This window comes from Argiope bruennichi, chromosome 10 (genome assembly GCF_947563725.1).
Source record: "Argiope bruennichi chromosome 10, qqArgBrue1.1, whole genome shotgun sequence".
NCBI lineage: Eukaryota > Metazoa > Arthropoda > Arachnida > Araneae > Araneidae > Argiope > Argiope bruennichi.
The window spans coordinates 17,746,539-17,761,248 of record NC_079160.1 but is presented as its reverse complement, the minus strand read 5'-3'; the positions used below and the strand labels follow the sequence as shown (position 1 = coordinate 17,761,248).

General features: G+C 29.5%; 1 protein-coding gene and 1 non-coding gene across 2 annotated transcripts in view; both read right to left on the bottom strand.

The window, feature by feature from the left end:
* Window positions 1-1,031: 1,031 nt before the first annotated feature.
* The window catches only part of LOC129989115 (neprilysin-1-like), a 53,812-nt gene continuing 40,133 nt past the window's right edge, over window positions 1,032-14,710 (bottom strand). Inside the window, exons 18-22 of the mRNA XM_056097439.1 lie at window positions 13,872-14,002; window positions 10,856-10,921; window positions 8,099-8,206; window positions 6,406-6,482; window positions 1,032-1,209 (exon numbers count right to left, since the gene is read on the bottom strand). Of these exons, the coding sequence (XP_055953414.1) occupies window positions 1,110-1,209; window positions 6,406-6,482; window positions 8,099-8,206; window positions 10,856-10,921; window positions 13,872-14,002 (482 nt within the window). The 3' untranslated portion in view covers window positions 1,032-1,109. The remainder of the gene's footprint in view (window positions 1,210-6,405; window positions 6,483-8,098; window positions 8,207-10,855; window positions 10,922-13,871; window positions 14,003-14,710) is intronic.
* Window positions 2,103-2,191, bottom strand: Trnay-gua (transfer RNA tyrosine (anticodon GUA)). Its single transcript is given in 2 exon segments — window positions 2,103-2,138; window positions 2,155-2,191. It is a non-coding gene; the product is annotated as a tRNA-Tyr (tRNA).

The following is a 14,710-nucleotide window of genomic DNA, read 5'->3' as shown; positions in this document are numbered from 1 at the left end:
CATTAAAATAATTTTCTCGAACCATTCGCAAACGTTTCATGAACCAGTTGGTTCGCTGGTATATAACTTCCAGTTTTCGTTCATTCACTAATTTTTGCTTTTTTAAGAAATAAAGAATAACAACCAATGAAATAGAATCGGATTTATATATAGGATTAAGGAATTAAAACTAGGTTTCGTACTTATTGTTTGAAAACGCTTTCAATGCATCGGAAGTTATCGAATCAATGAAAGAAAAATATTTTGAAAAAATAACGTGTAGAATGTTAACATTGAGAATTTGCATTCATGTAATTTCTGACAGATTTCGATGCTTTGCTGCCATCTATTGATTGAGAGATGAAACAGAAAACAGAAAAATATTCGTACTTTGTTCATTATCATTCATGAAAAAAAAACAACAAAACAATGCATTTATTATCAAGATCAAATAATAGACATAAAATTAATAGAAATAAATTAAGAAAGAGAAATTGATTTATATAATAATAAAAGAATCTAAAAGTTAACATTCGATATAAAATCCAAAAATATCTTTTTTAGAAAAGGCAACTATGATAAAAAGAGTAGAAACATCTTAGCATTTAAAAATTGATCTCATTTTTATGAATAATTTTTTTGATTTCTGAAGATTTTGCATTCTGTTTTTTAAATGTATAATGAAATTCACAACTTCTAATAATATACTCGTATTATATTACAATGTTCAAAATGAAGAATTTTGATTAAAAAATCGTAATCATGTTTAAACAGAATTGTGCTGCCATCTAGTGTTAATAAATGATATCCAAATTTTTTTAATGGCTAATTTTATGCTTCTATATTACATTTTGCATAAAATGCAACATTTAAGTATAGAATAAAACTTGGAAAAAAAAGGAAAATTTTTGAAATTAACCAGGATTTTAATGAAATTATATTTCATAGTACAGACGAACCCCCCCCCCCCCAATTTTTCTTTTAAGTTAATAAACAAATTGTGTTATTGAAATTTATACAACAAAAACAAATGCAAATTTATGAGCTAACGCTTTCAATAGTATTTATTTTTTATTAACACTTCACGTATAATTTCATTTTGGCACAAAGTATTTCTTTTATTCAGGAAATCACCATAAAACACATTTTTCTGTGGGATTCATTGGAGAACCAGGTTTGCAGTGATACGCCTTTGCAAATTCTTTAAAATTGGCCAGAGGGACATTGACCCTGAAAGGAAGCAAAAATTGTAGCTAATTAAGCATTTACGAAATTATACCACAAATATGGATTTAATTACAAACAAGTAAAATATTTGCTCTTACAGGTCTCTTTTAAAGGTACACATATAAAGTCTTATTTAGAAATCTTGTATTGGGGGCAAGGATTGGCATTGTTTCAGATTGCAATAAAATATTGAAAATAAATAATATAGAATAGAAATATAATTTAAAATCCTTAAAATGAGTTATTTTTTTATCACTGTATATAGCAATAATCTCAGGAAAATATATTAGGATTCATTAGTTGAATTAGAAATATCTATTAAACTATACACAACTATTAGGAAAAATATATTTATTAATATCAATTCTTTTTAAAATTTTATATTATCTTATTTTATAAATTTTAGAAAGTCATTAAAAGATCATTCCAGCTTTAAATTAAGAACAGAAACATGATCCTAATTCTAAGCTAAATCCAAGGAATAATCTCAATTTTTTTCTTTAATTTTTTAACAAAAAAAAATATAGAAATAACAAAAGTGTAACATTATTTTTATACATTTATAAAAAAAAGCTTCAAATCTCTTGTATTCAGAATGAATATAAATATTAATTTTTAAGAATCTAGCTTTAAGTTTCTCTTATAGATAATTATTCTGAGTATAATTAACCATTATTAGAGGTATGAATTTCGAATGAATTACATAAAAACAGTATTGATCAAAAAATTACTGTAGTAGAAAATTAATGTAATATAATTTGTTATAAAAAAAATCTTGGAAATAAACTTGGTATTATTGTGGCAACGTGTAAAATAAGCAAAAAGTAATTGTAGTGCAAAGATAAAATAAATAAATAAATTTAAAAAAATGGAACATTCTCAAGTAAAAATAATTTTCCGTCGAGCCGGAGTCGAACCAGCGACCTATGGATTTCTATGGTTTACCATCTACAGTCCACCGCTCTGCCAACTGAGCTATCGACGGCTGTTTATTCTGAACGCAAAATGGAAGTTAAGCCATGCACAGTATATCGTTATGAAATTTCTGCCTGGGATGTTTCTTTATGTTTATTGAAAGAGGAGGAAAGTTTTTTTTTTTCACTAATTATTGTCAAAGTCTAGACAACAAAGTTAATATTAGAGGAATATGCTATACAAGTTAAATAGAATGATGGTTTCTAATATTTCAAAATATATTTGAAGCTTTGTGAATTTGACAATTTTTTATTCAATCCAAATATTTGATAGCGAAATGAAGAAACATTCATGTCAGAAAATAATATGCTAATTTAGTTTCTAAATATTTATGCACGCTTTTTCTTTTCTTTTCAGATTTAAGTGAGGAGATTATTTTCTGACTCGGTATAACTGAGCCTAGATAATCAGAAGCTTTGAAATTTTAAAAAGAACCTACAGTTATTAAAATGATATCGAAAAGTTTTAAATAACAAAAAATTATTTACTTTCTAGGATTGTTTATATTTATTTAGAATTATTTATAATATCATTTATTTCTTTGTTTTACAAAAGTAAGTTATTTGCCCCAGATAAGTGGAACTGTTGCGGATAAATGAAGCTGAAACTAATACTCAGAATTCGATACGATTCCAAATGTCATATCTCTGAAAAAACTAAATAACTATAACAACCTCTCGGTTGTACTGCCTAAAAATAAATATTTCCCGTGATAAATGCATTGCTCAATTAATATTTGAGCAAATTAAGCCTAATTTTAAGTGAAATACGTAGACTCAACAATGCATATAATTTTGTTTCTCACAATTAAATTTAAATTTATATTTTAAAATTTTCAAAATGGTTTATAAATGAACGCACACATTTTAAGATAAATTTTGTGAAACCCTGTTTTTTACTAAGAAGTCAGAAAATATAAACAGCGGATTATAGCCTTAAATAGATATTTTAAATGTTATTCACCTGGTTAAAAATGAGCATTTATAAAATTTAAGCCTACCGGCAGAAGCGGATATTCAAATAAGTGAGACAGTCAAATACTTATTTTAAAAATAATGTAATTCTGCATTATTATTTGATTTACAGGGGCTGTTTCTTTGAATTTATTTACTTGAAAGCTGAGAATAATCTGAATATCAGTAATTCATTATTAGCAATTTTTGGCAGTCGACTGATTCATTCACAAGTCAACATTTCTAGCAAATTTTGAATTACGATATTTTGAAATATGAAAAGAAAAACTTTTTTTTTAACCTAAATTAATTTATATTCCCTTATAAGTGAAACGAACTATCTTATTGAATGCAATCCGAAATTAAATTTTTAGTTTGCATAGAACCTTATGCAAAATAGGACACTCTGTTCCAATCCGAAAAAAAAAATACTCAAAAAATTTATAATATAATTTATTATTTATAATGCGTTGCCTAAAGGCTTCCTTCAAAATTGTTTGAAAACAAGACACAGTATTATTATTAAATATGTTTGTGGCCTGTATAGCTACTGTCTTATCAGAATAATACTTCTCAACATACGAAGCGTTAATTTCCTTTGCTTTAAACATCTCCTTAATTTTAGTGGAAGATTGTTGCTCTGTCTTCTCCTGACCAAATCTCTCCTTTGGCTCTGGCTATGCTCTTCTACCAGCTCATCAGTATTGTTCCTATCTGCCTTTAGCCCTAAAAATTATGCCATAGATACATCGATTAATGTCCAAAGGTACTTTTTCAACCTCCACGGAGTAGTATTCGACTACGCTATCCGATCAAAACTTCCATGTTTATATAGATCTTAAACTGACGACTCCGACCCGTCCTAAGACACACTCAACAAAACTGAATGACCGACTGCCGCTATAACAACACTGGTGGGAACTAAAGTTGAATCCTAAGTGCCATCACCGTTCACGGAAAACCTTTCCAGTGGGAAGTACGTCCCGTTATTGATAGGAGGTAGCCAACCCCCACCATTTCTGTACATATCAGGGTGGCGAGACGGTACAGATCAGGGTGGCGTAGGGGTAACTTGATGGAAGATATAAAGGGGGGGGATATTCACCATGTAGATATAAAAGTTGTCTTCAAATAAGCGTTCAACAAAGACTAATACCAGCCAATCCAGTGTGTGACGTCACGGTATCTGCAAAAAATTTCTCGTTAAGTATCACTTTTCATATTTGTTTTGAATTTTATGCGAATTACTCATTAAGTACTCGTTAATCGAGATTTGACCGTATTTACTTTTTTCAATTAGTTTTGATTAATCTTTTTTTTTCTTCAACATAATAGAATATAGATTTTACTTAACGAAAAAGCTATTTCACGGAGTATCACAAATAACGCTGCGTCAAATTGCGCCAACACCTGTTGGTACTATTTAAATATGCTCTAAACGTACATCCACTTACTTTTATTTATCGCTACGACTTTTAGAATTCTCTTAATTCAAATACGTTTACAAAATTAAAAGATTTTGAAGCGTTTAGGAAGAGGAGAAAAAAGAAAACAGCAAATAAATTGCAGTTTGTTTGTCTGAAAGCATTTTGTGAAATCACTCAACAAAGAATTGTATTAAAAAAAGTTTAACAAATAGAAGGAAATGCATTGCATTGTTTTGTTGCGCAATGATGTCTTTTTTTAAAATTTATTTATTTTTAGCAAACAAAAACTTTAAATGTACTAATACACTAAAAAAAATAATCAAAAAAAACTTAGTCAAAACATTTTTTTAAGGATCTTTTATATTTTCCTTTTAAGAAAGCATTTCTTTTATTCTTTGAAAAAATAAATAAACGAAAAAAAAAAAAATAACAAAAAATTAATTTTTATTTCCAAATAATAAAATTTCTGTTTGGTTTTCAAACAAAAGCAGTTTATCTCGGATTTTTTTCCTGCTTGGAAACATTTTTCAGAAAACCGGATTTACAGAATTTTTTCTTCAGTTGTGAATTAAATCCGTTCCTATTTTAGAAAAACACCCACCTATTTCTCTATATAATATAGAACTGCGAGGTAATACACCTATTTCACGTAAATAAATCTTAAAAATAGAAAAGGAAGGGCGTGGAAAAGGGGTGAAAAGGAAAGAGATTTTTTTATTTAGAATTTAAGTATTTTTTCTTTTAATTCCTTGTTACTCATTCTGTTGTAACCATTATAACAGTTTGCGATTTTCAATTTGTTAGAATTATTTTTTAATAAAATTAGAATTTTGGGAACCAAAACTTTTGGAAGAAAGTCATCGAAAATAAATTGAAGAATATTAATAAAATAATTATTTTTTTATTTAATATTGAATACAATTATTGGTGTTTTTCTGAATTCAATAAAAAAAACTGGAAGAATGTGCACCATACGAGATTTAATTTATATATAACTTTAAACTTAAATAGCTCTTCAAAATCTCACTAGATGTCGCTACGTGTGGGAGAAATGAGAGATGGCATAAAAGGAAATTGGTAAAGGTCAATTACAGTCTTTTAGAATATGTATCCAAACCCTCTTATTTTATCAAAAATCATATTGTTGTAAATAGTTATTTATGAGGAGAAAATGGAAACAATAATTCTGTGGAAATAGTATAATAGAATACTGAGTTGGGATTACAAGTTACTTGTCAGTATCCAGTTCGTTATACTAGTGAATTAATTGCAATTGTCCTATTTATTTATCGAATATTAATTCATGTAATTTTTTTTGTCATATGAAAGATTTGGTTTAAAAAAGTAAAGTAACTGAAATATCTAATTAGACTCACATACGTGATAGCTAACTCATTTTAAACAAGAAATAACCTTGAATTTGTATTTTGCCACTTTTTAACAATGTTATGTTGTCTTTCAAATTAAAAATGATAATTGATTGAGTGCAGAGGAGTTGAGAAAAGAGAAAGTCGATTTTTTTTTCGAAGTAGAAAAGAGCAAAATTTGCTTTAATCATTAAGGAACACCACGTGTAGCAAAATCGTCTTCTTTTTGCAAAAAATTTGCTTATACCTTCTATTTGATGATAAATAAGAGCACTCAATATTATTCTAGGTGCTATATTGGAAATTAATATTTCCTTTTAAAATTTAGTAGCATGACTGAATCTTTTTACCTAGCAGTCTACCTACATACTTTACACAGTGATGTAAATTCGGTAAAATTTTGTACTTTTAGATCTTTCAGCAAATGACTATTTTACTGTTAAATCACAAAATGATTTTCATATGGAAACTCATTACCTTATTTTGTTAGGACTATGATTGTCATTCTCCTTGAAGCCCATGGCATATTTATGAGTCATATTTGCGCACCAAATCTGCAATCAAAGACAAATTAAAAAAGAAGAAAATAAAAATAATTAAATTTTTAAATATCAAATAATTAAACATTTATATCATCAAAAGTTAAAAATAAATTTTGCATTAGATATTCTTAACCTTTCACGCCTTAATATTTAAAATAAAACATACTTCTTTTCTGTACTTGCTTTTACTTATGAAATATACTTGTACTTTCTTCTTGTATATAATACCGTTCTTAAAGTTAAGAATAAAATATAGCTTCATATTTTTAAAGATACATTATCTTTGTTTTTTTTTGTTGAGCATTTCAATGCATAATTGTATTATTTTCGAAGATTAATTGTATCTTAAAAAATATTGAAAAAAATGGGAAATTTCAACTTTAAGAATTCAAATTTCCAATTGCTTATAAGCATCAACCTTTTTAATTAAAATTACAAAATGTCATATGCATTTGAGTTATTTAAATCTGAAGAATTTGGATATATAGAAAGAAATTGATCTAGAACAATTATATTTGGCAAAGTCTAAATATTGCTCGAATATTTTGAAATTCATAGGATTTTTGTTTTTAACAAATTTTTTTTTCAATTGGACGAAGGAATTCTTTAATTGATCTGCTTCAGTCCTTCCTTTTAAGCCCAGTGGCCGTAGGCAGGTATTTCGCCTAATCGTAAATCTACGACTGACAATGCACAGTCTATATGAGTGGCATTTTCTTTTCTTTAATTCTTTGGCGAAGAATCATTTTGTTCCAGATCTCGTAATCTGTCGCAAAGATTATTTTTTCTGTGTGCCTTATCTACCCTTAACTTAACAAATACGGGGATGCCGCAAACTCCTGTTTAAAAATCTAAATAGCCAGCCCGAATGGCCTCGATTTCCCTGTCAATTTCCTCACTCTTTCGTTAAATGCGAAGTAATACCTATGGTGCATACTTTGTTCATTAGAAACGCTCGCCCATAAGGGTTTGTTTGATAGGGAAGTTTTCTAAGAACATTCAAAGGATGTATGCATGCATACATTTGCTTAATAGCTATGAACTCAGTAGAGACCTTTATGTAACAACGCCTTAAAAATAAGGGCTGTCATTTCGGTTTTTGATGGCTGGAGAATATTTCTTATATTTGAAATATATACTAGGGGATTCCAGTATTCCGAGGTGCCTGAACTGAATTGATCTTAGGAATGAGAGAATTAAAGTTTGTAAATGATCTTTTTGGTACACTAAAAACACTTACAATAGTCTTGCGGGTGCATCTTTCATTAATTTTTCGAAGATTTCTTCTTATTTATTAATTTATCTTTATATAATTCCTTTACAGAATTAAAAGCATCTCAAAGACATTAGTAATGCAATTTTTTTAATTATAAACACAGAGGAAAGAAATTTTTATAATCATTTTAACATATCTGTAAAAAATATAATTATTGAAGAGTATATTCCACTGCTTGGAATATTTTTGAAAAACAAAATCTTTTTATGAAATAGTGGAGTGTAGATTCGAAAATTGCTCTTTGGAAAAATTAATAATTTCAAACAGCTTCTTATTTTTTTTTCTGCCCTTCTTCCCATATTTTTTTTTACTGTCTACTATTTTGAAAGAAAATATAAAAAAAAGATCTTACTGATGCATAGCCCAAGAAAAAGAGCTGTTCTGGACTTGCAGATAAGCCAGGCAGTCTTTTTCTATAATTCAGTCCTTCTCCTGATAGAGCCAAGTGCAGTCGAAATGCCTGCAAACATGACAATGCATAATTATGTTCTGTAATTTAGCATAGTTGTGAATATATTGATGAATTACTTTTGTTAAGCATACATCGCTATTGATGTTTATTAATTGTTATGCAAAGAATTAAGTTTAACAGAAATGAACACAAAGCTACTTATTTGTATTAAAAAAATGCAGATTTCAAATGAGAAAACGTTGGTAAATATTTACAATAAAAGCGATAAGTTTTCAAGCTACACAAGCGATGAGTTTTCAAGCTACACAAGCGATGAGTTTTCAAGCTACACAAGCGATGAGTTTTCAAGCTACACAAGCGATGAGTTTTCAAGCTACACAAGCGATGAGTTTTCAAGCTACACAAGCGATGAGTTTTCAAGCTACACAAGCGATGAGTTTTCAAGCTACACAAGCGATGAGTTGATAAAGCTTCAAAGTAATTAAACTTAGTAATGACCATTCTTATTTAAACTCTCAAGTTTTCAAAAATTTGATTTTCGCGCATTTTAACAGGATTAATAAAAATTTGTAGTAACAAAATTTCTTATATTGAAGCAACAAACAATTTTATTAAAATCTTAACTTTTAATGATTTTCTCAAAAATTATTGTAGTATAGAAGTGTTAATAAGAAAGGGTTTATCTATTTTCTAACCTATATTCTAATATTTTCACAACTGAAGGTAGGATTTCTAATTTATTCTCTTTGGGTTTTATTTCAATCTTATAGATGGCGCTGTGATAGTTCAATTTATTTCGTACAGTGAGGAAATGTTGTAGGCGTTTTCAGTTTTAAGCGCGCGAAAGTTGAATTTAGATTAATAAAATTGTCTGCAGTAGAAAGTTTAGTTTTCCTCATAAACTCCTTTTGGAGTATGCTTGTAATTCAACTGGTATGTTCTTTGCTTTATATCTTATTAATAAATATAGATAGTTTGATAACTGTCTTATCGTAATTACTTTGATTCAATTTTGTTGTGGTTTTACTTGGATCTGTATTTTGAAATAATATCTTGCTTATTATTGCCGAATTTTAATGTCATTTCTTTATTGCTATGGATTTTTGTCTTTGGAAAAACCTCAATTTCTTGGGAATTTCGGGTCACGAGGGGTCAATACTTGGATGAAAGTCAGACTCCTCACAGAAAAAATCTCTGGTTTGATTCCCTGTCTGTCCGTTGAAAAAGTCTTCAGGTCGGATTAATCATTTTCCTTTTTTTTATTTCATTTTATTCTCTCTCTTTTTTCTTTTTTTGCAATTTAAACATAATATATATTTCTAATTTGGTTAGGTTAATTTGTTTGATTAGGTTAATTTTTAGTTGTAGCAGCATTAGTGAGCGCTAAATACAATATATCTTCCTTTTGACGCAGAAAATATTTACTTTATACGTGAGATTCACAAATATTGCTTTAATTTTATAATTTGTAGTTTCTTGAATACAATAAGCATATAAAAGTGTAGACATAATCGAAATTCACCAAACTCGTGAGCTATCATCTCATAATCGTTTTCGTATAACAAGTTTCTGCCTGATTTATCGAATTATAATGTTCTACATTCAACTGAAGAATGAAACCAAAGTAGCAATTAATAACAGGTGATAGGAATGTCAATGCCAATGATATGGGATTTTTGGAGAAGCTCCTAAGCTCGATGGCCTTTTATCTTCTATTCGGCTTAATGGATGGATAAGTAACAGGCAATATATGTTGAACGTAATTTTGAGGGTATTATTAAATTTTTTATATTAATTATGAGGAATATATTGATAAAAGAAAATAAATAAAAAATACAGTAAAAAAGAAAAGGAAAGAAAGTTAAGAAAGGCAAATAATATTAATAGATGATAAAAAGAATTTTATTAATTGTTAATTATTATCATTTTACCTAACGTTACTAATATCTGTTTACTAGAATATGTGCATTGTACAATGGCAGGGAACTTTCATGCTGACGAGGTGCTGGGGTCGGTCTCTTAGTGGAGTAGCTTCCGAGGTCTTCTCCTATTTCTGTTACTTTCGGGGTCGTGTACGGTTATTTCTTTTATTGTAGCATTGCTATTGCTATCCAGTTTTTGGTAGTATTTGATGGCTAGTTTTTTAAAATGCTCTTCTATTGTTGTAAGTTCGATATCTTTTAAAATGTTTTTATTTCTGATAAACCAGGGAATGTTTGATATTTGCCTAGCAGTTCTGTTTTGTAATGTTTTGAGTTTATTTACGTGGGTTTTTGCTGCTGCCCCCCAAACTGGGGAAGAATAACTTATCAGTGGGCGCAGTAGTGACTTATATAGCAGAAGTTTATTCCTTAAGATAGGAATATCTTGGCCGCATTGGAGTGTCATATACGTTATTATATGGTTTACTATTTAATGCTTCAAACAGGAAATAATTCTAGTCGGTGATTTAATGCTTTGTGAAAAACCAAGTTTTTCATTATGAAAGACTAATCTACTGATTTTTTTTTCTATCACTGATTGACTTTCACTGTTACAGAAATAAATACTAGTGGGGGGGGGAAGGTATACATATTTTTGGAAAAATCCGTGAGTTTATTTTGCAATAGATAATTCAGCTGAGATACTAATTTTATTTCTGATAAACTAGTTCAGCAGGTTTCTAATTAAATGTTATTTTATCATTTGCACACTTACTTTAAAGGCGTTCCTTACACCTCCGTTGTCTGCTATGTTTTCTCCGAGAGTTAAAGTTCCATCAACCTAAAGCGGAAAATAAAAATGCATTTGAAGTGTTATTATAAACATTTTTAGACCTATACTAGTAATGAATTTCTGACATGTAATTTCTAATGAGATGCATTTAATATAGATTCTAGAATGAATGATGTTGATATGTTTCAGCAGTTGAGAAATACAGGGTGATTCAAATTAAAGTATCCCTGTTTAGATGCCCTGGCGAGAGTGACAGCCGACGTAACACCTTCATATGAAGGATATACATTTCAGGCCATGGAGAAATGATTGGTTTGCACCAATCACCACTGTGACTCATGCTATAACACGGTGTAATCTTAATAGCCTGAAGCAAGGTGGGCAAATTGAAAAACATCTGTGAAACTTTTATGTGCTGTTTTTGCTGTCTTCCTTTTGTTACTATCATTGAAATTTCTGTAGCAATGGAATTTTGTGTTGTGTAGTAAAGTTTTTTACATTTTGTAATAAACTTTACTACATTCTTTACTGTTCTTTATTGTTGGATCTATGTTTCATACTCATTAACTTAAACAGATTGCAGGACCACGTTTCACCTAGTGGAATTTTTTCGAACTATTTTTACTACATCAATCAATTTCCCATTAATTGAAATGTATATCCTCCAAATATGAAGGGGCTATGTTGATTGGATCTCTCACCAGGGCGTCCCAAATAGGGATACTGAAATTTGAATCGCCCTGCATCTTGTGTACGACAACATATAATTACTATAGAAGTCTTGCCGTCCTGTTGTACTCTGTCTTGTAATTAATAACATTTTCGAATACAATTAGAACGAGTTTTTATTGTTTCAACTTTCTATGTAATACTATATCAAATGCTGTTTGTTCGAATGACGTATTGCTGAAAATACAGCAACGTTTTCGTCTTTCATCAAAGGTACGCACCATTTAATGCGTGCAAATTTTTAGAAAATAGTGGTTTGCTTTTCATTTATCAATTTTATTAGTACCATTGAAAGATGTATGGAAAGTGTGTGTGCGATCTGTTTCCATTTCAAAAAGTGTATGTCGCAAGTTTGAAATGAGTCCATGAAGATGTCTGATTATTTCTCGTGGATTATTACTATGTATAGATGATAATGCATTTTTTCATATACGTATAGGGATTGCAATACCGGGATACCGAATACCGGTATTTTGAGCCATTTGTACAATTTTGTAATACCGGTATTCACAAGTTTAAATACCGGTTTTTCGGTATTTACTAGAAATTTTTAAAATTTCTCCACTATATGTTCAGGGATCGCGAACATAGCAAAATAGTATGCGTTTTTGTTTTTATGTCACCCTAACGGTCGAAATTAATTAGCTAATTAATGGCTTAATTATTTGCTTAAATCTGAAGTAACGAAACATGGATTATCTCTGAAAGAAGATATTGTACCCATAACGACTGATGGAGCAACAGTTATGAAAAAAGTTGGAAAGTTGATTGGTGCAAATCAGCAATTGTGCTATACTCATCGAATTCAATTAGGAGTAATAGATGTATTATCCCCAAAAAATAAAGAAGAATCCAAATACTGTGGATACAGAAACTTCGGATTCAAACTTTGAAGAGAATAAGTGTGAGTGATATTGACAATGAAGATAATGACATCGTAATTGTTGAAGAAGATATTGCTAATGTGGATGAAATATGTACCCATCAAGAATTGCGTCCTATAATTTATAAAGTTCGAAAATTTTTAAAGATATTTGAAAGTTTCCCTATAAAAAATGACATATTACAAAAATATATACTTACTGAAAATAAAACAGAATATATGTTAATATTAGATTCCAAAACACGTCGGAACAGTTTACTCCTAATGATGGAACGATTTTTGAAACTGAGGAATCCAACCCAAAAAGCAATAATCGACCTAAACCTGTAAATTAATTTTTCAGATAGTGAATTCGACTTAATATCCAGAACTGTATCAGCTCTACTTCCAGTAAAACTGACTATTGATCCATTATGTCAGAGAGATTCCAATTTATTAACAGCTAATGCAACAATAAATTTCATGTTGCAGTCACTGAAAGAACAGCGTACATCACTATCTGAAGAACTATATATTACATTGAAAAATCGCACAGAAGAAAGGCATATCGAAATAGAAAATGTCTTATGGTATTTACATAATTGTAAAGACTTTGAAAATGAAAATGAAAAAGAAGAAAAGAAAATAACCAATACAAATCTGATCAAGTTTATAGCAAATTTTCTTAAGAAGATTTTTTTTACCCACAAGCCTATACACGTTTAAAAGAATTCGGTTCAGTTATCGAAGATTATGATGATACTAATGTCGATAGTGAAAAGGAACTGTCTCTTGAACAAAAATTAGAATTAGCGGTAAATAAAAAAAATGTTAACGAAGCAAAATGCAATAAAGAAATTAGCTATACCCCAAACCATCTGACGAGAAATCGATTTATTTGAAGATGAGGGATTTAGAGGTAAATACTTAGAAAAAGTATATCGCGCATTAAGAATAGTACCACCAACAGGCATAGATGCCGAAAGAGTGTTTTCGACAGCTGGTAATTTTTGCACAAAATTACTTTAAAATTGCTTTCTTTTTTTTTTTACTTGACATTGCAATTGATGCATTATGTTTTTTAGATCACTTTTCAAAAATTTGCAATAGTACTACAGACTGAATAGTGATATTTACAGTTTTTTGTGATTTAAATAAATAAAATGGTCCTTTACTTTTTTGGGATTCCTTATATAGTGTTATAATTTATAGGTTACAAGTTATTTTTTGAGATATTTACACTCTCTAATTAAACTGGCAAATTAAACAAAGAACACCTGTGTTTTCGTTCTTTTTCCAAAATTTCTAATACCGGTATTAAAACCGGTATCCCGGTATTAAGATCTAAAAAATACCGAATACCGGTATTGAAATTTTGGTCCGGTATTGCAATCCCTATATACGTACCGTAACAGGGGAAAGCAAATCTTTGTAATTATTGTACTGATGCGCGAAACATGCTGCTTTTTCTAGGAATTTCACTTTGGTTCCGTTCGTCCACCATTCTCTCAAATTGCCCAAGTGGTCGAAATTCCGGCCTGGAAAAAAGAAACAAGCATCGATGTTAAAGGAATGCAATGTTTTGCTGCAACATTTTATGAGAGAAATTCATTGAAGGTTTAAGAATTTAACTATTGTTTCCAATTTTGAGCATGAGCTGGATGACAAGAATGATATTTTGTAGTTGATAACAAAAGTCTTGCACGATAAATGCATCTATTTCTACCGCTATTTATATCGCCAATATCGTGTAAGGCATTCGCAGCCTTACCCAACGGCCCGCAATATCTTTCAAGTAATTTAGATTATTCGAAATCTTAATTTACTGTATTTGAGGACATGAATTCTTTCATCTTCATGTGTTGATGTGTATAAGTTGATTCATTTGTTAGATAGATAAGTTATTCCTTTATATGTAAGCTTAGGAATGAACATATGAAAAACTAACTTTTACCCGCGACTTCGTCCGCGTGGAAATAGATTGGAATTTATAGCATCAATGGCTTTATCTTCTATTACTCCTGCGCATGCGTGAATTTTCAACGCCAGTTGGAGCAACACAAATGTATGAATTTTCTACGCCATTTGGGGTAATGCAACATAGATTATAAATTTTTAATTTCCTTTATTCTGCTTTATTTTAATTCAAAAGTACTTCAGAATGAATCCGAAAAATCGATTCATTAACAATGTTTAATTTTAAATGTAGCGAACACTAAGAAAATAAACAGAATCGTTTGAAATAA